We start from the raw sequence: 24,546 nt of genomic DNA on the forward strand, positions 1-24,546 counted from the left end.
TCAACAGAAAACTAAAAATCTTGACAACTCGGCTTGCTGTTTGGTTTTGTGCAAAGGTAGGGCAGGGGACAGAACCAGGGGAGCAAGACCATCGTAGGTCCAATATAGATCCTGTTAAGCTGCTTGTAGGACAGGATCCTTAGAAGCAAAACAAGGGCTTGGAAGAATCAGAACAGAATTGGCGAAGCAAGTAGACTTGATTGTCAGGCTTTGTATGCAAAGGCGTGTTGGTGGTTGTTGAAGAGTCGTCTACCGAGACCTGCCTTTGGAGTGAAGCATTACAGAATGTTCTGTGTCATAATTTCAGTCTGTAAAGGTGGCTTAGAAGGCAGGACTGAAGGAGAAATTTCTCATGAAATAAGTACTCTGGATGAATGCGTCTGTTGAGAACTATCACGTATATGCTTTTCATTTCCAATATCTAAACTGATGACTTAAGAGTGGGATTTTTAGAAAAAATGCATTGGGTTGATGTTTATCGAGTACCTGGCACTGTGTAGACTCATATTCATTCCTACCACGTTAGAACTAATCGTTGTAAAAGAAAACTTATCTACCGACTTTTTGGTCATAGAAACAGAAGCAAGGTGAAGTGCACTCTTTCAAAAAGCAGTTTATTTTCTTGTTTCTAAAATGCATTCATTATTTGAAATAAAAAGCTTATCTCCAATGGGTGACATAGCCATGGAGTGTTTGCAATTTAGAAGAGAGCTAATTAAGTGCTCTTCGTAGCGTAAGATGGATGTTATTTATTTACTGAGATCATTCAGGCATCAACAAATAATGTTAATGTTACAGAGTGTTATGTGACTCTTTCTAAAGAACTGATTTTAAAGAAATTAAGTATGACCAGGCTATAAGCATAGCTGTGCTTGTAGCTCATGTAAACATACACAATCTATCTTGAAATAAGCCACCTTTTTTATTAGTAGTGCTATAACTTCAGGTCACCAGGATATTCATCAAGGTTCTCTAACAGATTTCTGCTGAGTTCTGTGCCTTTCGTATTCTCCTCCTATAAATAAATGCCTGGGATAGCGGCTTCAAGCCAGTTTATGTGGACATGTCCAAGCTAAAGGAGTAATGTTCTACGTATGCACTGGTTTGTATTATTTCTTTTTGAATTAACACTTTGCTTAGAACTTGATACAGGCAAACTGGTGATATATAAGCCATCAAAAATCTTCCAGGTTTTTAGTCACCTCTAAATTGGATTGTATTCAAGTTAACTACTGAGTCTGACGTGAAATGCATGATTGCTATTACAGGGAGTCATCTAGTCCCTGATGTTTCATGAATCTGGCTGCAAGAAACTCATCCAGTAGTTACAGCTATAGTGAAGTTGTTTATATTTTCTCCCACTGACTTAAACAATGCTGATTTCCTCATCCTGACTCTTGTGAAATTATGTAGAAATAAAAGTGCTTTAATGTATGTTACAAAACTGGAACATACATTTTAAGTAATGACATTGGAATGCTTTGGATTAGAAACCAGTGAGCAGCCTTTGCTGAAGATCGGATGCTTAAGAAAAATACCATTTTCCTATGGAATAGAGGCAGGGGTTAACACTTTGAGATGGACTCTATAAGCTCCACAGAATGTCAGTAGAATTATTCTACGTGTAGAAATAGTTTGAACCATTCTTTCAGTGTATTTTTTTCCTGGATAGTCAGGTTCAATTATTAAAACTCATGTAAAATTACTGTTCTGTAGTAAGATTTTTCTGGAAACTTTGTCCTTCGTTTTATTTTTACAATACCCCTCTCTTGAAATGCCAATGCACTTGTTGAATTTGTTTATTAGGAAATTCAGCTTTCGAACAAAATGAGCAAAATGTATCATTTTGCTTCTCTTTGCAGTTTAATGTGGGCTAAATAACAAGATGCTCGGATTAGTTCTTTTCCTGACAGATATTTTGGTGGTCCTGTATGTTCCTGTTTTTCTTTGAAATAATTTGAACTGCAAAAAATTCCTTCCTGGCAGTCTGCACCTTGGCTAATTGGTGCTGAGGATGTCACTAGTCAGGTCTGAGCGACCTCCCGCTGCTGGTTTCCCGAGTTACAAATCAGAATTAGCTGCTGACAGCCAGCCAAATAACTTCAGCAAATACTTGGGACAATGGGCACTGAAAGGCACCGAGTCTGTGAAGTCAGGCAGTGGTTTATGGACACTGAAGCATTTCTGAGGATCTCTTAAGCTGAGCCACATGGTGCTCATCTAGGAAGTTGATTGATGGTTTTACAAAGAAAAAAATGTTTATGAAAGAATGCTTTTCTTACAGATTATCCTTCATTAATATATATCTGATGTGCCTGGCAATGTTTCAGCAGCTGGATGTTTGCCAAGACTTGACACTCCTGCAAGACACAATACAGTTTGTGTCTAGCAGCACAGAGCTTTTTGTTTTATGATCCTGTTTTTAATAAGGCAGACACTTTCCTATGAGTTCTCCTTCTCTAAATCAATAACACTTTTATGTTGCAATCGTTACATGTTAAATTGTTTATCCAGGCTAAAGTGGAGTCCATTTTTGCAAGTTTTTGCTTCTTATCCAGAATTTCAAGCTATTGTATCATTCTGTTTCAGTGATTGGAGTAAACACAACAGGTACCAGAAGCTCTTGTGTGAAGTTGAAGAAGAATTACAGACTCCATACAAAATGTACTAACCAGGTTCCCTGTTCATATATTTTGACAATAAGCTCAGAAGTGTTTAAATATCTTTCTAAAGTAAAGATCAGTGCTCTAGGATATCAGTGGGAGCTGGGAGCCTGAATCCATTTGTAAATCTGTCTGTAATCATTTCAGAGTACTTGAGAAAAATTTGATATTAAATGTCCTTATTGGAGTTATTTACAGGTGAATTTCATGGGTTCTTTTGTGTAATTTGTGCTGTCGATTTCATGTATTTTGAGTGCTGCTCTATAGAGGGGGAAAAAAGCATTAATGTGCAGTGGGGAGAATTACTAAATCCATCCTCTCGATCTGGGAGAGCAGCAAAACTTAGTCATTCTCAAACAGCAGCACAGAAATTGCTTAGGCTGTGATTCTCTTATGTTAAGTTTATAGTTAAGGGCTGGAATGAATAAATTATTTTACTTTGAACTTTGACATCCAGCCTCCCTAACATCACTAGTGAAAGATTATATTTTTTTTAAAGCCAAAAAGTCCTCATATGATTCAAAATTATTGAAAAGATGGATGTGATTTCTTTTATGAGAGAGGCTTTAACAAACCATCACTGAGTCTGATTTCTCATTACTAGCAAAGGGTGGTTCATTTAAATTGGGTGTAAGGTCATTGACAGGGCAGGTTGAAGGGGAGGAAAGAGAGGAGATATGCATTATGGTTAAATGTGTTGGAACAGACCTGCAAAATAAAATGGACACTGTCAGATAGTCTCAACATTTGTTCTCTCATGCATAGAAATGTACACAGAGAGAACATGCAGGAAAACTATTGCTCCAGTGGCTTGCATTCAAGCATATGGTATGATGAATTGCTTGGAGCCATAGTGATAAAGAATATTAACAACCTGAAGACAGAGAATCATTTAACTGTCCCGTACTGTTGGTTATTGTCAAATAATATTCTTTAGGTATAAGTAGAGGTAAACTAAAGTAGTTGGACCAGTAACTGTAATTACAAGTTGCAAATTCTTGTGTACTTATACAATGCTTATGGTATTTATTTGAAGACCAACTCTTTCATGATGTGATAAAGCCTGCTTACTTAAAGTTTTGCCCTGTGATGCTGATATTCTTCTCCACCAGTATGAACCCTGCTTCATTCCCCATAGAGCCTGCGATACCCCTGCTGTGGAGGAGTTGTAGCTAATCCTGCCTGGTAGCTGCAGCCAAATAAACTGAGTAGTGGCAGAGTCCTGCCTGCCTTCCCTTAAGTGGGACAACTGTTTGGGCCATGCTTCTCCACCTGGTTACTAGTGTTCATGAAACTTGTGGGAATTTAATGTTGTTGAGATTTCTGGTTTTCTGTTAAATTTGATAGAAATTGGCCAATGAGTCCAAAAGTTACTGGGATAGAATGATACATGCACAGCGTGCAAGCCTTGTTTTCTTATGTATCCTGATTAAAGATATATTTCTTAAATACGAGCTTAAGGAATGTGAGTCCACATTGGAGACTTGAATTGGAGGATTCAGTTAAAAATATTGGGATCTAGTAACTCAGTTCTTAGTAAATGCAAAATGTAAGTTGTTTTAAAAAATGGAAGCTCAAACTTGTCCATTCTTCTGTATTCCTACAAAGCAATGTAGATTTAAACTAATGTTTTGCACGTAAGAGTGGCATCAAAACCCGTTTTGGAATAGTAACTCTAAACCTAAATAAATGATGGCAAACTTCACTGTAATCCCAAGATGACTCGATATTTTGTTCAGCCAGAGGAAAGGAATGTATTTCTTTTGAAAATTTTCTTTTAAGAGGTTTCAGTTTATTTTTCTGTGCCAGTCTGTAGTTAATACTGTGTGGTGTTATTTAACAGGGTCAGTTTTGCTCATTTCTCTGATTTCTGTTTGCATTTATGCGTTCACACTCATTCTTAAAAGGCTTCTTTCCCATGGCTGAGTCTCAAACAGTATCTGAGCTGAGATACTGCAGCCATGTCTAGAGGTTCTCTGTAGGTTCCAGGGAAGTGTTTTCATCCTGTGCGTCATTTTTGGTTTTATGCTTCCATGTTTCACTGCATTCAGTGATCCTTGTTTCGAATTTATGGCATCCTTTTAATTTTCCTTTGAGGCAAAATGTTGAAATAGGTCATTGCTTTCTGTGTTTTACTAGAGGGTGGAGATAGGAGAGAGGAAATAGTAGAAAGGAATCTTTCTGAAAATATGGTAAACTCAGAAAGCCACTTCATTCCCATCTCTATTAACCATTTCCCTTCCTAGAAAAAAAAATGAAAAGGTATTTAACATGTTCTAAGTTGCAGCCAAATTGTTGTTCTTGTTGTGTAGGGACAAAAAGATGTGTTATGCTATGACTGAAGAGTTACTATTAACCTTTATTAGATTTTTTGGAAATTGCAGCATGTGACTCAGGGATAAAGCTCATGTTGTTAAAAAGGAATTATTGACAGTCAAAACATGCTGTGTAAGAACTTACATTTCTCTCATTTCTAAAACAGGGGAAGAACAGACCTTTCATTAGGTTACTTCTTGTTTCCGGCATTGCTAAAGCTTGTTTCCGTATGTAGAAGTGACGTGTGGCGTATGTATATGCAGCGTGTTTCCTCTGCAGCAGTGCAAAGTATATGATAGTATACATTTTTATTTTTTGTCATGCTTTGGGTTAGATATTTGATGACTTCGTAGTGCATTGTAGGTATTTTATTTCTTTATTCAACTTAGTGATATGCACTTTGGCGTTTTTAGTAAAACTGCTCTACAAAATATCCCATCTGTCGTTATCAGAAAATACAAACATATTTTAAAAAGTACTTCTTTAATTATTGGATCATATTTCTTTCAGAAAACTGAAGAACATTTTTGCATAGCATTTGTGTTTGATTTGTGATTCCTCTATAAAGTTTAGTTTGGAATTCATCTTCAGGGCTTATAGGGTCCTGAAAGAAAATGATTCTTTAAGTTCCTCTAAAGATAATTTATTTGTGGAATTTGAAGCCACATATTAGTCATAGATTTCTATGACTTGATTTCAGTGCTACTGTTAAGTGGATTAACCATTGATATGCTGTGCTAATAGTATTGCAAGTGTTAAAAGGCAGAACATTTTAAACTTTAATACAGCTTCTTAAGCATGCTTATGCTTAAGAAGCTGTATTAAAATAGTAGTGACAACAAAAAAAACCCTCCCTCAGTACTTCAGACTCTTTGGCCTGAAACTTATTTGCAATTAATTGTTTTCCTAGTATCACTGTATCACTGCCTGTTTAAGTGTCTATAATCAAATTGAACAAAATCATATAACATGAATAGCACTTAGCAGTAGGAGAATTCACAAGGTTTTCATGCTCCTTTAGAAAAGACATACCTGATTGGTATGCTATTCAAAGGATTTTCCTTTTTATGCTTGACTTGTGAGGATTTTATGTAAGACGGACTGAACTGAACTGCTGCTGCCTGGAAGAATTTTTGTCCAAACTGGTTTTCCTCTGCCCCTTGAAACATCTGGTAAGCAGAGGTCATTGGCAAAAGTGCCGTATCAGGCAAATCGCACCACTTGCCCTAACTGCTCTGGTGTTTTTTGTGTTCCTGTCCCAGCGACGTGTTCCTCAGCACGTGCGCACACACCACAGTCAGGCTTTGGAACCCAACCTTCCCTCCCTGCTCCTCTCCTTTCTAAAATCAAATACACATTCTTTCTTTAATCGCCTATAAATGGTGCCTCGGCATGCCCATTATGGGTTAGATGAGTCTCCTAAAACTGAACTCTTTGTGGAATGATGAAAAGTACTCCTGATGGAAAAGCCATCTCAAGAAACAAAAGAAAAAGTAATAACAACACTATTCCTCAAACACCAAAACTGCTGCTCAGAGGAGTAGTATTTGAAATGCAATTACCTGGTTTGAAGGGAAATGTGATCTCCTAGTGTTAGGGATAACTCATTAAAGAAGTCTTTAAGGCAAGTGTATTATTTTTTTATCGTGATTTCCCTAACGATGGCTTTCTAGCAGTTAATGCAGCTGAGCAGCTGTTGTAAGATGTGTGAAGTTCAATACCTTTATAATTTTTTCCTCAAATTACATCAGTGGGTTTTGTCTTTCAGACCTAAAGTTAGGATGTAGAAATGGTGTTAATAGGTATAAGGAACACATTACAGAAAACTGTAAATGAAGACAAAGGTAAACTTGTATAACACTTACAGATTTCTACCAAGTCATTAAAGAAAAACTATTTAAAAAATAGAGATATTATTAGATTATTTCAATAATTTTTTTAAAGTTTTTTTTCCTCGACTCTAGGAAACATCTGTTCAGCGTTTTTTTTTAGTAGATGTAATAATAAACTGGTTTTCTGAGTGACAAGGCTCTTGGTTGAATTCTAGTCTTGAAAAGATTCAATAATTGTACTTTGAATATTTTTTTGATAAAGATTCCTGAATAAAAGCTCATCTCTCTCAATTTTGATTCAGTTCGTGTTCCTATATTGACATTTTAGAATAAGACCTTAACGGCCATTAGTCTGCATTACAAAAATACATTAATATCCTTCAAAACCCTTGAATGATTTCACTTTGACCTTCCTCTGGACATCTCCAACAGATTTTAATTGCATTCTGATTATGATATATTTTGGTGATGTATCACTGAATACGTTAAATAGATTTAGATTGAGGTGATAACACACCACAGAGGCTCTGGGTACTCAGTGAGAATTCAGTAGATAAACGACTTCATGATTTAGAATTAGGGAAATGACATTACTAGTGGTATACAAGCAGTCTCCTTTTTTTGGTCAAGTTGAGTTGCAGAGATAATACCATCCATTTGAGAAAATATTTTAAGTAATACTGAACATTAGAGGAGAGTTTTGGCATGTTTTATTATGATGTTATATTCATCTGTAGGCTATGTAATTTTTAATGTATATTTCCCTGATTATTGCTTTTCTCTTAAAAAAAGAGGCACCACCTCTAATTTTGACATTACTTATTGCCTTTGCTACTGAACTGTTTTAGCGTATAGTCAGGTACAAGTTGACGTGCTTGCAGGTACAGGGCATATTATTCTTAATGAATGAGTGGTGTTATCTATGCTATCGTGTGGAAGTAACATTTGGTAAGGATTATCATCCTTGGAAACTATATTTATGCATTAACCCTCTGTATTGCTGGCTTATGGAATTGGGGTTCCCAAAGTGCATTCTGTGTTTAGCCGACTGCCTTGAGCCATTTTCTCACTTTATACAAAGAATAATTGTAATTAAAATCAGTCTTTTCCTTAGGATGCAGTACTCTAAGGTAAAATCTCTGTTATATATAGGAGAATTGCTGAAAAACAAAGCAAAACAAACCTTTTTTTTATTAAAGTATTTCTGTATTCTGTATTGCCGTTTGAGGCTTACATTATATCTTGGCTCATAACTTAGTGTGAAACAAAGAATTTGACGCTGTTATATTTGTCGCTTATGATAGTACTTTCTTCTTAATTCCAAGGGTTTTTTTGTGGTCAGAGCACATAACATTCTAAAAGATGTCTCCCCTAATCTTGGGATATGTGGCAGACCAGAAGTTATTTGTGCATTCTTGCTAGCTTTTCAGTCAAAGACAGACATAAGCTATTTTCTTTCTTTAATTACATTTTAAAATTCCAACATTTTGCGGTAACCCAAATTATTTCCAACTACTTTCCAGGTAGTTTTAGAAATGTCACCTGTAAATACGCAATATGTGGTTTCTTTCTACTCTTGCTGTTCTTCAATAAAAAAAAAACCAAAGAGGTCAGAAACGTTGACTGAAATAGGACTATAGGATTCAGCTCTCGAAAATGCAAGAGATTTGGGCAGGTGAATGCTTTCTGGAGCATGAGTTTCCATGTCAAATATCTCTAACACACCTTGGTAGCTTGCGTGCAAGCTGCTGTTGTAGAATTTGTAAGTTATTCTCTTTCCGAACTCAGATTCAGAGAGTTATTTAGCTTGGCTACAGATATTTATAATGACTGAAACTTGGTATGCCATATTACTTCCCAAGAATTAATCAGTTTCCATGAAAACATGTTGTTTAAATTAATCCAAACTCATTAGCACTTCAGAGATGGATACTGAGTAAAAAGCCTCCATTAATTAGCACTGCATCCTGTAATATGCCTACAGCTCATGACCATTTCCTTGAATTTGTGCAGTGTGTGACCTTTTGCATCTGATACTTCATCTACAGCAGACCGATAGCCTATGTTTTGGTTTTAAAACAGCGAGCGTATGGTATAATGAGTGGCATGTTACCCTTTTTCATTTCCCAATGAATTCCTAAGTCATAAACAAGATTTCTCATATGCATCATTTTGAATTCAGAGTTCGAAGCAGATTTCTCATTTGTGTTTTGACAATAGGCATAGAAATAATAAATTTTAGTTCTTCTGGTTTTAAGTTTATGGAAATTTTGCTCTTTCTCTTTTCAGTAGCTAAAGAGTGTTTCTGCAGGGTGCTAGACTGACCCTTCTGGTGGAGGGTCTAGTACTCTCTCTCTGCTCATAGCACAAGAACAGCATGCGCATATCAATAGTTCACAAAGTGTATTAGTGAGGCATAGAGCTGAGAACAATAATTCCACACTTCAGGCACCTGCATATCTGTATGCTGTATACAGGGCTGCAGAACAACTCTAATAATTAAACTCATGCCTGTCTAGTGTTTTCTGAAATGGCTTTCCTTTGTGTTTAAGTGCCTTTTTGCAAAATCCATTACCTGTGGTCACCCCGTCCTTTATGCTTTGTTTTCTTGATGCGTGTGCCATTGCTTATCATTAAACTTGCTTCTTGAATAAAGTTCTTGGTTCCGCAAAGAGCTAATTGTGTCCATGATCATTAATACACTACACAAATGTACACAAATACCTTAATAAGACTTTTATTCTGCTATCTTAGGCAGTAGATGTCTACCATCTCTGAAAACAAACTTAATTATTGTAGAATGTCTGTATATGGAATGGCAAATTTCAGTTTTGTCTTTTTTCAACTGGCAAGTGTAATGATTAAGCAGAGGGTTCTTTTTTTCATTTGTGGTTTGTTTTTTTTTTAATTTGTGCAAGAACTAATCTTCAAAACAGGCCATTGTGTAGGTAACACATGCCTGGAAATACGAGGGTCATAGGCAGGCAGCCAGCAGAAAAAGCAGAGACCTCTCTCTTAAACAACAACTTCCCCATCCCTCAACCTGAGAAATAGGACCAACTCATGAAATTCAACTGTGTTTTTTTCCCTCCAGTTTTTTCGAAATCCTTTCCTCCCCTTTCTCTTTCAACGGGCTACAAAATCCAATTTATCATCATGATGTATGGTATCATTAATCCTCCTTGAAAGCAAGATGCATAATGCTGCAGTGTTGGCACTGAGCAAACTTCTGCGGCCTGGCTGTCTTGATGCCCTTTTGAGTCTCTCTTGTTCTAGCAGAATGAAACTGGACTCGTAACTATCACGCTGTTTGCAGCAGCACGTGACCTATTATACTGTTCCTTTTCCTTCCCCCCCTTCCTCTCCCCTTTGCTAACGCACTGCAGCTACAAAACGAGCAAGACAGGGCTGCTAGTTTATGCTCTAGCAGTAAGCTATTAGGAGCAGAGTCCCTATAGGGGTAGAATAACCTTTTTTATAAGCAATGACAAGGTTTTGCTTTGTGGGAGAGAGAAACCTCTTATGCTGTCTTTGGTATTTCATGATCAGTTGGCCCTGTCTGCTGCACGCTTTTTATTGGGAACTCTATGTAATTTTTTTTTTAATTAATATCATAGAAAGAAGGAATAATTTTAACTAAACTTTTACTATTGTCACAAGCTTTCTTATTCCTTGTTTCAAATTACTTGTATCAAAATATTTTTCTTTGCTTATCAATATAGTCACAGATGTGGGCAAAAGTAACAATATTTGATATAAATTGTAAAATTGCTAAACCGTTCAGCAGTCACAGGTAGGCATCTTCCTTTGTAAATATCTTAATGGTGAAGCATTTGCTGCAAGAGGAACAGTTTTGTTTTTGCGACTTACACAATGGATTTCGATAAATAAGCATGTTTGGTGGACCCGTGTTCTAAACAGTTTCATCAGTTTCATCCTTGAGGTGCATGACTTTTGAAAGGAAAATCTTGAATAAATCACTTTGTAGCTTCCACTTTCATAACCACCAAAGATAAAATGGAAAGCCACTGTTAGTCATATGGTTATTAAATTCTTCTATCATACTTCACAACTAAATGTAAAGCTGATGGTAGAGTAACCTTACATTAAAGTTAGCTTGATGTTACTGAAGACTAGATAGGTAGCTGGGCCAGAACTATTCATTTCAGTGTGTGGTTGTTTTGATAAAATCTCCAAAGTAACCCTAAAAATTAGTGTGAAAGGTGGTAGTAGAAGTGTGTGTATGTTTTATTGTTGAGGGGGAGGGGGAGTGTTTGGGTTTTAATTTTGTGCAAAACCAAAACGTTTTGTTATTATAATTTAAAAGTAATTAAGAGTGCTTGTTAATTTTTTACTGTTGTCCAGCTCTGATTTGACTTTGTAAATTACATAAAATAAGAAATATGAATGCACTTTGAGGGGAAAAAATGTATAAAATGTAATATTTTTAAAATATATTAGGAGATATTCATTGAAATAGGATCAAACCGTGTCTTGAGGTCTTTTGTATGGAGCTTCATAAGCTGTTTCTTGAGCTCTTTTGCATCAGAGTTCATTTAAGCTCTGATTACAACTTACATAATAAGTGAAATATCATGTTTTACTTTTTGGAAAGATAACTAAGTAAAATTCAAAGGATGCTTCATACTTTTGAAAAAGCAATTTCCAGACGAGTTAAAGGGGTCCAAGGCACAATTAATTTTTCTGTTTTGGAGTTCCCAAATATAACCCAAACTTTTAACCATTAGTTTGCAGGATCAGGAATTTGTTGTAAGTACCTACGTCATGTCTGTGGTAAATGATCCTTTAAATCAAGTTCCTATTATGGCTTCAATATGGTTTTGAGAATTTCATACCATGCATATATACTAACGTATAGCATGTATATAAATACATGAGAACTTTAATCATTTGTGTGTGCAAACTTTTACTTAAATTAAGCGTTTTGGCTAAGGAGAAACAAAAAATATCTTATATTTTGTTACTAAGTGTAGTAGACAACACTGCCAAACAGAATATTCCACATTGATATTGTTGAATGTTCTACTTTTAAAATGATATGTTATCCTACCTAGGTGGAATACTCTGAGTCAGTGTAACTTGGTCTGTGTGTCACTTCATATTTGTTCCCAAATACATTTCTTCTCAAAAATATGTAGACCATAAAAGTTAGTGTGTTCATTTCCTATGCACTCTAATATATGTGTCATCCTGTGGGTAGTAGAAACCACAGCTGCTTTAAAGACTTATACTGAGCTACGCACTTGCAAAACAGAGCTGTAGTTTTTGTAACTGCAGGCCGACATCCAGAAGTAATAGAAATAATCCTGCAGTGCGAGGCATCCAAGTGTGCTGAGAGTGCCGGCTGATGTCATTATGAGGCTGCTCTCTCTCATCGTTCAAAGGGCATGACAATCAGGGGAGATTCTTGATGGCTGGAAAAAGGGAAAAGTCACCATACCCTTCAGGAGGAGCATGAAGGAGGATCTAGGGAACTACAGGGCAGCTGAGCCTCACTCTCTATGGGGCAAACCCTTCTGGAAGCTGTTTCTAGGCACATGAAAGGACAGGAGGGTGTTTGGGAACAGGTAGCGTAAATTTACCAACAGCAAATCATGTGGCTGGACTGAGTGGCTTTTCTGATGGGATGTCTGGCTTTGTGGAGAAGAGGAAAGCCGTGAAGTTTTGGTATTTTGGGGGAAGGGGGTTGTTTGGGGGTGTTTTGTTTGCTTTTTGGGGTGTGGCAGGGTTTGGTTTTGGGGTTTTCTGTTTTGGTCTGGGGGGGGGTGGGTGTTACCTTGAATTTAGGTAGGGTTTCAGCGTAGTCTCCCGTAATATTCTTAGACTGCTGAGATACGGACTGGATAAGTGGATGGTAAGGTGGCTGACAGAATTGGCTGGACTGCCAAACTCACAGGGTGGTGATCTATGGTGTAAAGTCTAGCTGGAGGTTACTAATAGTTTGCAGGGATTAATACTGGGGACAGTATTTCATGTCTTTATTAACAGTGTGGACAGTGCATTTTGAGCAAATTGGGAGATGACACCTAATTAGGTGAATGGTTGACTGGCTGGAGCATTTGGCTAATATTGCAAGGGACCTCAACCATCTGGAGAAATGGACTGACAGTAACTTCATGAAGTTCAACAGAGGCAAGTAAAATTCCTTTTTTATCCAGGACAAAATAACACCATGCTGCAGTATGGATGTGGAGAGCTGACTGGCTGGGAAGCAGCTTTGCAGACTTTGGAGTTCCTCTGGGCAAGCTGATGAACATGAATCAGCAGTGAAACCCCTTTGCAATTATCAGCTGCCTCCTAGACGCTTTTAGCAAGAATGCAGCCACAGGCCCAGGGGAGTGACTAGTGCCTTGTATTTGGCAATTATGAGACCTCAAGGGGAGAGTGCTCCGTCAATTTTGGGCACCCTAGGACAAGGCTTACTGACCTACTGGAGCAGTTCAGCAGAGGGCCACTGAAGTGATTAGGAAGATGGAGCACATGACATATGAGAGTTGGGTTTGTTGAGCTTTTGAAGAGACAGCTAGGAGGAGATCTTATTGCTGTCTGTGACTGCCTAATGGGAGGATATAGAGAAGGCAGAGCCTGACTGTCTTGTAGTCAGACAGGTCTTGCAGAAATAAGATGAGAGGTAACAGGACAAGTTAGAACTCAGGAAATTGCAATTAGGTGCAAGGAAAAATATTTTACCCTGAGGGTGGTCAAATATTGGAACAGATTACCCAAAATGGCTGTGGTATTTCTGTCCTTGAAAGTATTCAAAACAAAACTGCACAAGGGCCCGAGCAATCTCGTCTAATTGGACCTGATTTGAGCAGGAGATTGGATTATGTGACCTTCAGAGGTCCCTTGCAACCTAAGCTATACTGTGATCCCACGAAAATAAATTTTTACCATGTGTGCAGAATTTTCTTTACCTTTTGGCTTTTCTGATGACCACATAAAATGGAATTTGTTCAGGCTTTTACATTAAGTCCCTGTGTGTAGCAGGTCTTTATGTAATATTAATCAATGCTTCAAAGCAATTTCTGCTATTAAAGAGATACTTAAAAACTAGTGGTTGTGACTCTAATAGTGAAGATTCAGGTTTTCGGGTCCTCATTTTGAAGTGCACTGATGCTGAACAGACTTTCCTGGCCACTCAACCAACCATTGCTTCATCCTGTGTTGTAAAGGGTTGGTTAAGCCAGTTATCCGTTTGCTAGGCTTTCTCTTTTATCAGGAGTTTTGGGGATCTAGTAATTTCTCCAAGCATTGCATTCCAGTAGGTCAGTCAACATTTATGATGCCATTCAGATTTTGTTCTGCTATTTGTGGCAAGCATTAAGAAAGCAGGAGTGGACAGTTGTCTCTCACTTCCTTAAGACTGTCCAGAAGGGTCAAAACATAGATAGATCTTTTGAAAAGAAAAGATATGTTTGGGCGTAATAAAGATCCTGTAGAAAGACAGGCTGTGAGTCACTTATATAGAGCTTTGTCCCTCAAAGTGAAAATGAGACTGTGATGGGACAAATTTGTATGTAGTATGTCATGAGCAGAGCTGCAGTACTGCAGTTGTCTGAATGTAGTATTGCTGAGTCATAAGCTGACCCACGCTTTCCAAAGTATGGAAAAAATATGGATCCTTTAGATGACTGATCCTGACAGCTTTCACCAGCTTTGTACCTAGACCTGTCTTTTTTCTTCAGTCTACTTTTCGTCATCTGCTTGCCAGATATCCCGCAGTTTCTGAGTGTGACAGGTGTGAGTTACTTTTTGAGTCTGGGATAGAATGTGTTTGTACAGGACTGTGTGTCAATCCGTTCTCTCTCTCCTGTAGAAACTCCTCATACATACAGGTCAAACAGGGATTTCTTGGTGAACTCCCAAATTTTATATACTCTTTCAGGAAGTCCCTGCAATGGGATCTTTCAGTGGTGATCCATATGGTTGAGCTGTCTAAGAGGAGGCATGGACTCTTAGGTGGTGAATCAATGCTTGCAGAGTACTTCGGCAGTGTAGGAGGAATTTGATTACCCCAAATCTCAATTTCTGCTTAACTTGCATTATATTCAGGTTGATACAGTGAACATGGTATGTACACAGATGTCTTCATAGTTTCTCAGTTAAGGCACTGATTCACCAAAGCAATCAGGCACATGCCCTGCATCAAGTATGTAAATAGTGACTGTAAAATCCATGCTGAATAAATAAGGGGAAACTTAAATAATTTGAGAGAAAATGAATTTATGTACGGTAAGCTCATTCTGAACAGTGAGCAGATTTAAAGTGAATCTGATTTTTCCAAGCTTTTCTCTGTCTTTGGCTGCGATTTCGTATTTCTTTTTAATTCTAAGGGTGTGATCAGGAATGGCAGGGTCAGATTGATTGTCCTCAAGTCTGCAGGCAATTTTTGACAAACATTTAAGTCAGGCCTCCCCTTGGCAGATGGTCTTTCAGATTTCCGTGGTGCAGTGGGAGAGGTGTTTCTGTGGTCTGTACAGCACTGCAGGTTGCTGTAAGGATTCACCGTTGGAGAAGGAATAGCAAGGAGGTCAGGCAGTTATTGATAAGCATATGTGGACTACTGAGAAGGTCAGCATCAGGGGTCCCCCACCGAGGCAGCCTGCAGAGAATTGTGTTGCTGGAGAAGCCACTCCTGTTCGCGTTAGAAAATCTCACAGGAAAGAGAAGAACGAGACAAAGGGAAGGACAAGAAAAAAAGAAGGGGATTGTGTGACTGAATTTCATTTGTACAAAGTACAGCAGGTTAACAAATAGGAGAATTTCAGTGGGATTAGTGACTGATATTTTAACATCTTCAGACATTTTTGTAGATTGAAGAAAATTAATTTTTTGGATGGAGTAGGTTTCCCTTCAATTTAAAAGATGTATGCTACTGCTGAAAACAGTGTTCATAATAGTAGCATGAAAATAAAGTGAAATAAAAAATGCCAGAAATTTTTTATTAAAGTGATCTCTAAAACAGAAATGCACATATCTCATAAAAGTGACAACTGCAGGATTTCTTGTCTTCTTCATGACAAGGATTGTTTAGACCACCCCACAAAAAATGAAGTTAAAACCCATGTCGGATAGTGAGTATTCTTTGTATTGAGACGCTGGAGAAAGAATAGGCTGAGAACCTCTTTCCTTTACTTGGAACCTTTTTTTTTTTCCAACGTTTTTCATTCTCAGTCATCTCCAATCACAGCAGAGCAGAGATCAGAAGCCAGCTCTTGAGGTTACTCTTTTGTGCTGGGTAGTGATGGCAGAGTGAGAAATAAACTGCGAGCTGTGACCAAAGGCAGACTTGTAATTACTTGAATATAATGATAATTGGCTTTAATACTGTAACAAATGTTCTGAGTTTGCACATCCAAACTCTGCAGTTTGGATCAATTTTCTTGTTTACAAAATCAGCTTGCTTTTATTAGCACCAAAATTATCCAGTAACAGAATGGTGAATGATCTAGTGAGATTCACTGCAAAAGAGGAAAAAAATACTGTATGTGATTAGGCAGTGGATTTAAATAGGTTCCTAAATAGTGCTGGAGTACGGAGGGGAAGGGGGTTGAGTGAAAATAGGAAGCGTTGGTTCATTTTATTAATACTGTTTGGGAGGTCTGTTGTTTTCTCCTCTTACCCGGTGTAAGTTTAGACTCCTAAACTCAGGATGCAAAGGGCTAGAATAAACAGCCTAACAACAGATGACCAAATCTCTATCACACACAGTTGTGTACAAAGTTGATTTACCCTACTTGTAAATACTTAGCACTCATAGCAGCTTTCAGTATTTGAAGATCCATTTTGTTAGCCTGAAATTGAGAAGTGAACATTCTTCCCCAGTACAGGTGTTCCCCGACCCCGCCTTCCCCCCACCCCCCAACTTAAGACTCCGTCCTTGGTGCTCTCAGCATGAATTGTTCCCATTGCTTGTTGTTCAACACCCTGATCGGAGAGCAGATGAGACAGTTATTCCTGTTGTTGCTGATTTACTATTACAGCTGCTTCCTCTTCTTGTGATTTAATTTGAAGTTTCAGCCCACCAGGGGGCTAATGGTCCCCACCTATGCAGCTTTAAAAGCTCACTGTTGTTTTCCATGGAAATGTTATTTCCAGTCCAAGCCAGTGATTTATTTTTTTTTCCTCAGTGTTCATCTGGTAACTGTGAGGCAGCATTCCATTAGCCATTTGCATAAAAAAAACCCCAACCACCCCACAATACAAACCTAAAACCTATACAACTACTTAGATTGAAAGCTTAAAATGGGAATTACTCTGTCTCAGTAGAAACTTGGCAAGTAAATCACTGTGGTTTGCAGTGTTCTAATGGCTATTGGAGACTGATATAAATAAATAATAATAATAAAAAACCCCCCAAAGATAACATTACCCATCATTTAGATCCTTTATGTTTCTCTTATTTTTAAAATGTAACATATACAGTTCACCTCTTTTTTCTGTATCTCAGGAAAGCGTAGGGCAGGCAGCAAACCCTAGAGTATGTTTCATGGTGTGGTACTGCCTGTGGTGAGATGAATTCCGAAAACATTAGCAACTGCAGTGGAATCCGAGGTGTGACTGTATACTGCTAGCAGATTCTGCGTACCTGATCAGGCATCAGGGAGCTCAGTTTGAGTGTGGCTACAAAGTTGTGACTGCAAGCTGGATAACCGAAAAGCAGTACTTCAAGAATACTTTCCACCAGACTTCTTACAAGAACAAAATTATACATCTCTCTCACTAAATTATTCTTGAAGCAAAACTTCAGAAGTTACGAGTTTCTTGGTTTACCTTTGGATTTTAAATATTCTTAGTTCTATAAATAATAATAAATGACTGAAAATCTTTCTGAAAAAACAGCATTAGCTTTGATGCTGAGCGTAGCCTGCTGTTCACCTTTATTGTTACAGTGTGAGTTCGAGTGGCAGCCTTGAGTGTACATTTTTGTAAAACTTCTGGTTTTCTAGGATTATTGCTTTGTATGTGATTAAAGTCTGCGTGCGTGTTTATGTTTTCCTCATCTTAAGTGTAGATTTGTAATATAAACATTTACATTTTGTGATACCTTTTCTGCTGGTCCAAAGAGTGCTTTGATGAATTATGGACCTTCTAGTGTTTGGATGTTTTCTTTACTGGTCCATTGTCCTTATTAGAAATTTAACTCTTCGGTGAGTTAATGGTATCTTATCTTGCTGGGAATTACAGGAGTCTTCCTCCAGCCACTGTGTTTTCAATGGCTTATTTCTTGCTTTGGGGGAGTGAGGAGGGGGAGATGAATTGCATAGCAAAAAGGATGGAAGCTGGGCAGAGTGATAGAAGTGACTGCGTGAAACCTCATTGCTTTCAGCTATTATTAAAGGGTGGTGCGATATCTTTCCCCTCTTTGAGCAGGAGGATATTATTACCAAATATCAGTGTTCAAGGTCACCTCTCTTTACAATATAAATCAAATATACTACTTCCTAAGACCCTGACTGATGGAAAATAAAGTATTAACTGCCAGGAAACAGGTTTTCCAACACTATCACTCAGTCATGCACTGGTCACTAACCTTTTCAATACAGCCTTAATATTGCATTGCTAATTGTATAATTTAAAGAACAGGAGTTTTTAATAGTTATTTGAGGAGGAATGTTAATCACCGTGCTTTAGAGCTATTTTTGCTTATTGGAAGTTTACCAGTTAATAAGTTAACTACGAGTAACAGCCATTAATGCATACTCTTTGCTTGGGTAATGTCGCTTGTGTTTAATGAATTAGGCTCAAAAAATAGAGCAGAGTACTAGACTTGACTGACTTGTTGTAGAGGCAGCACAGAATTAGTCATTGGCTGTGAATGTTAATCACTCCACAGCAATGATAATTTACAGCATTGTTGTAGCACTCTTGTGCTCATAAAATGAACTTAATAACCCACTGCTACCCATGGGATAAGCCTTCCTTCTCCTTCCCTCCCCCTTGCAATTGAATACCCAGTCTGGCTGCATAATAGCCTTGTGAAATACTGCATTAAAAAGAGTGAGCAGCTGTATGATAAAATAAACAGCTCTAAACCAGATTTGTTAATTATCTCTTTCTTTTATTCACAGAGGGTGTTTGTGAGATATGGCTGACCAGTGAAGACACAGGGGCTTATGGCAGAGACATTGGCACAGACCTCCCTACGCTTCTGTGGAAGCTGGTTGAAGCTATTCCTGAGGGAGCTATGCTGAGGCTTGGCATGACAAACCCTCCCTATATTTTAGAGCATCTGGAGGTAAGGAAGAAAAGAGAATCATTTATACGCCGTCATAGACATTCATTGAGTGAGTCAGCGTGGAACCTTGTGTATCGTGCGTTTCATTTTAAGTGGTAGCTTAGAAAAATTATGGACTTCGAGTAAATTTATAGAATTAGGCTAATAGCATTAAGCCGTTTGCCTGACACAGCAAGTTATCGAGATAATAAGATATTCAGATCGTTTTGGAATGATAATATTACTGAGGTCTCTGACCTGTGGAGCTTTATTATTGTGATGTTGCATTTGTGTATATGTCTAGCGTTTTCAAGAACTAAAGGAAATGTCATTAGCAGGCGATGGATTGGATTGAATTTGTCTTTCTGCTACACCTTAGACAAATATTTCCAGAAAGACTATATGCTGGTCTCACTCAATGATGTATTCATTATCCTATGTCATGCTATTCTGAGAGCGTGTAGACCTTCTATGATAAGATTCGTATGTATGCAGAGCAGGAAATGAGAGTTTTGTCTCAAAGATAAGTGTTTGGTTGGATTCTGTAATCAAATGAGTTTATTGACATTCACAGGAACTGTTTATAGAAAGAACATATCTTTAAAGAAGAGGAAAAAGCAGGGAAGGATATAGTTTCAGGTAAATTTTGTAACCACGTGCATCAGCAATATCCAGATAAATAGCTGGTGCCCATGCTGCTTTCCCAGATATATTATAGAATTAATAGTTGGTGTTTTCTTAGGATGTCAAAGACAGTATTTTCTCACCAGGCTTGCCATAACTGCATCTTTCCCTACTGAAGCACGTGGGCTAGAGGAATCTCATCTTGATAGGAATAAGCAGTTTTTCACTTCGTCAGCTAAAGAATACAAGCTGCAGAAAACTGCAGGAAATTTCCCGGGCTGTTATTTTATTCTTTGCTCTAACATACGCTTCACTAAGATAGACTCTTAACAACACACTGAATAGAAATCTTTAGGAAGTGATTTCGTTGTGTTTTATAGAGCTTTGCATTTGTGTCAAACTCTCATATCTGTCACAACTTTTTCTTCTTTTTTTATTTTAACATTTTTCAACATCTTGTACAAAAGCAAATCAAGTTTTTAGCAATTTTCAGTTGGCGTCTTCACTTTTGTTTTTAACTCATATTATTAAAAGTGTTTTGGCATAGACTGCTACTTTTGTCACTGCTGCTCATCTTATGAGTACTGTCAGAAGATTTAAAAAAAACCAAAAATTATCAATTGCTGGAAGTAAGAAATTTCTCTGCCCAGCTAAGGGGTACTGTAGTAGTCTTAATTTGATATAACCTGAGCAAGGTGGAAAGTAAATTGCTTCCCTTCAATCAGTAGCCATTTTAATGAGTGTGAGCATGTCACGAAGCTGTGAATGGTTTTGATTTATGATCTCTGTTCTTCCTGTTTCTAAATTTTCTAGAAAGTGCTATAAGTAGCTTTTTGACCTGAGTCATATTCAGGAAAAGTACTCCAATCTCTTTTAAAATGGATCTTTAAGTGTGATGGCAGAGTGAGAGGAATTCATGAAAGCCTATTGAAAATGTGTATCTTGAATGTTGCTGTGCAGAACATGTGTTATATGTACACCAGCCTTTTTCTACAATAGCAACATCTGCTGTCGCTTGTCCTCTTCAGTGTTTCATACAGCTTGTAGTTTATATGATGTTTTTAAGAGTTATTTAGTCACATTTCTATGTTTCATGTATGATCAAGAATTTCTGAGCTTGTAATTTTGTGAAATAATTTTGATGATTTGTCAAACTAAATTTGTAAATTTTTTTTTACCTTGTGCGTTTTTCTCTAGTCCCTTCTTCCAAGCTTACCAGACTTGTATCTGAAAGATCACTAGGGAATGTTGGCATTCTCCTGTATACGTTTTCACCAGACAAAATAAACTTTTAATGGGGAATGTGCTTTTAACTTTCCAGTTGAGGAAGGGGTAAAACTGTGATTTGTTTAAAAAACTAAATAAATGAAATGAGGGGTTGATTAACCTTCATGTCAGTTGTTTAGGATAAAATCCAGATGTAGTTCTGCTATCTCCTAATAAAGGTATGAAGCTGTGTTATTGGTTGCAAACATCTTTCATTAGCTGTTTTAAAAGGTGCTGCATTTTATTAATTTATTTTGTTAGAAGTCATGTTGCTAACTGGGATATTTGGCTTTGTGAAAATATTTTTCGTGGGAAAATGTACTAATTGTGTGTCACTTTTTATATCCAATGAAATGGAAAAAGTCGTTCCAATCATGTATCTTTTTTAAAAATCAGGCATTTTTAGCAATTGCATACTGCTGTACATATGCAATTGCTAGGCAAGGGTTTATTTCACTTCAATAACGAACTGATAAATGGTCTGATAAATGGCATAGAGGAACAGCAGTCATGTAAAAAGCATAAATTAATTTTAAGATCTGGACAGAGCTTCCCTAGAGAATCACCCTAAAAGCAATGATTTTGATTCATTTACAGTTTTTGCCATATTTATTGGAGCTTATCTGCAGGTAAAAAGTTTGGCTAGTTTTATGTCTGCCTTATTCGTGTAACCTCCAAAGCTAATAAAGTTTATATAAATACATTTGCTTTCTCCAGTAAGACTCAGCTGTAAGTTAAATGTTTTAAAAATACCAGTTTCCAAAGAGATTACATACATTTTTTAAAATACTGACCTGTAGTATTGCCTGAACTCCTCTATCATTAGAACTGGTTTTGTACTTAAATATAAGTTTTTAAAACATTTCACAAATATTTGCTTTCCTTCAAATAGCCATGTATTTTAATCTCTGGTCATTCAAAGTATCAGGTCGCTGGCTTGATTGTGTTCTTGGAATTGTCAGATTTCTTTTACTCTTTGCTGAAGATTCTGTACCTTTCAGTTGTCAGAATGAGAGATTGGAAATAAAAAAACAGAAGTGTGCAGATTAATACCGTGAGTTGTAGATGGCGCAACTGCAGTAGAAGCAAAGAATTCCTCAGAGCACAATGACAATGCTGATGTCCTCGTGAATGAGGAGAAAGTTGCACCTATGGATGATATGACTGAATAAAGGACTAAAAATTAAAAAATATATCACTTTATATAGAATTGAAGACTAAGTTGCACATAGTGTTCTAGCAGTGTGTGGAGTCATCCATAAAAGGGGAGGTGTCTTGAGTGTTGGGTTTTGCTCCCCTTGCCCCATATCTCAGTCCTTTGAAATATTGCCAGCATATATTGTTTGTGTTGCTCGGGTGGATCTTTAAGATGTAGCTAGACATGAGGTACTTCAGTTACATATTAATTAGCGTCTTGATATTCTCAGGAAAATAGTTTGTATCCACTGACTAAAGTAACATGACTTTTTCATACTACATGTATTTTCTGTATATAGGTGGAATAGCTTTCTCCTTCATTAAAAGATACTTAGCTTACTTTTGAATAAGCTGCTTCATAAACTGCTTATAGATTGAAATTCGTTTGCAAGTGCCAACAAGTGATTACAAGTTCTTACTTTTTCCTCGAAAAAAAGTATTTCATAGACATACTCTGAGATATTTTCTGCTTAGAACATGTACAGTGGATGGCATTATGACCAGAGATCTGTTTAAGCTCTCAGCAACATTTCCTTTGTAGTGTGTGCCCAGGTCTGTGGCTGAGCTTTGGCCCTGGGAGTCTTTTGACTCGTGAATATAGTGCCCACACTCACAGGTCCCTGGAAATAAAAATGGAGGAACAGAAAATGCTACTCAACTCGGGAGCATTTCATCTGCCTCTGTATCTGAGAATCAGTCTCTTGGTATCCACTAAGAAGTGCCAGCTCTGCTGCTCCGCTGATGCTGGAGGCCGGCACAAGGGGAGGAGGATGAGAAGGAGGAGGAGGAGATCTTCCCTCGGGTCAGGAGTGGTGGGACTAGAACAGAGTAGGGGGCAAAGGAAAGGTGCCGGTGCTTGTCACTGCCCTTGAGGCGCTCATGCTGGAAGGCTTGGTAGATCTACCATTGGTAGATCTGGCCAACCAGTGGAAATAGTATTGCATTTTCTAAAGTGCTCTCTCGCAGTCCTAGCCATCTGTTTGAATGTATACATCATGAAGCATATAGCTTGCTTATTTTAAGTTGGGTCTGAAAATGAGGTTTTGAGATATGCGTCCTTGTCCTGTGTCTGTCCTCTCTTAATATGTTGATGCCACATGGCATTGAGGAAAACTTGGGATTTTATCTACATGGCAGAGAATTTTAGTAAATGGACATGAACTTTGGTCAGGGAAAAACATTTTATCTCAGATATTTTTTTTTTGTTTGTTTTATAAAATGTTAAAGGTGAAGGAAAAGTTAATATTAGTATCTATTTTAGAGTCCTAGCAAAACCTGCAGTGAATGCTTATGTGTACAGTTACCTTGTGTACTCTTACCCATCTGTATTTGCACAGAGCTACTGTTCGAATTACACAGACTGCCAGATGGCCAAGATGTTATCGTCCTATAGTATCAACATGTACCAAAAGTGACATAAGGTATACATCCTGCTTTAGAAGTAACCTCCAGGCATTTATTCTGTAATCATCTTATGGAGTTATTGGCTAGCGCTCCAGTGAGTCAGTGTTTTACATCCACTTGCAGTTACTGATGGAGAGGGAAGGTTGGGAAAAAACCATTAAAAAAATAATAGTAGATAAATGGTGAACAGGACATAGTCTGAAAAGTCAAAAATGAGGCCAAACGTGTAGAAGGTTGAAATGAATTCATGTTAGGGGCATAGGGTTAGAGACTAATTTTTGCCTTGAATATATTTCACTTTTCCTTTGGTTTTTAACTTTGTTTTCTTGTTCAGTATCTGAGGCTCTGTCCAAATCAGAAGGGAATGCAGGTCATCCAGACTGTAAAAGGGCAGGGACTCGCATTTCAGCCTTAGTTTACCTCCCTTGCAGATTTAACACTAACTGTACTTCCAGAGTTTTCTGGGATTTTAGTACAGCACTGTCTGTGAGTGATGGGACGCTTCCAAATCTGTATAAAGGAGGCAGTTCACACCTGTCATTCCCGTAAGTGCTTAATTTCACATGACTAGATGAGTAGTTGTCTTTGTCACCTGTCAAAATGAGTCTGTCTCAAACCATACCATATGCCATCTGTGGGCTTTATCTCCGTTATTAATTCAGGACATTTGAGTGATACACCAACCATTGAGATGGAGTCTGCATGGCGGCAGGGTCTTTAAATGCATGAAGAGTGCCAAGTGTACCGTACCATGAGTCGCAATAGTATTTCTTTGCTCTTTTGCTTTGATTTTTCATGTCAGCTTGGCGTTCATGCTCCTTAACCTCACTGAAGCTGATATCCTACAGATGGCTTCCTCAAGTGTGCCCTGACACAGCACATAAATACGTATTACAGTTAAATTACTAATTCACTTTTCTTTTTTCCGTATTGTCCTTTTTTTCCTGTGAGTGTATCCGATGTTTTTAAGCATTGTGCATAAGCTCAAGTTTTGAGTAAGCTA

General features: G+C 37.6%; 1 protein-coding gene across 12 annotated transcripts in view; it reads left to right on the forward strand.

Annotated features, from left to right (window-relative positions):
- CDKAL1 (CDK5 regulatory subunit associated protein 1 like 1) overlaps positions 1-24,546 on the forward strand; it is a 424,992-nt gene that overhangs the window by 247,978 nt on the left and 152,468 nt on the right. For all 12 annotated transcript variants that reach the window (XM_054190488.1, XM_054190497.1, XM_054190500.1 and 9 more), the window contains one exon: positions 18,907-19,073. In XM_054190488.1, coding sequence (XP_054046463.1) covers positions 18,907-19,073 — 167 coding nt within the window. The remainder of the gene's footprint in view (positions 1-18,906; positions 19,074-24,546) is intronic.

Source organism: Rissa tridactyla, chromosome 2 (assembly GCF_028500815.1).
Source record: "Rissa tridactyla isolate bRisTri1 chromosome 2, bRisTri1.patW.cur.20221130, whole genome shotgun sequence".
NCBI lineage: Eukaryota > Metazoa > Chordata > Aves > Charadriiformes > Laridae > Rissa > Rissa tridactyla.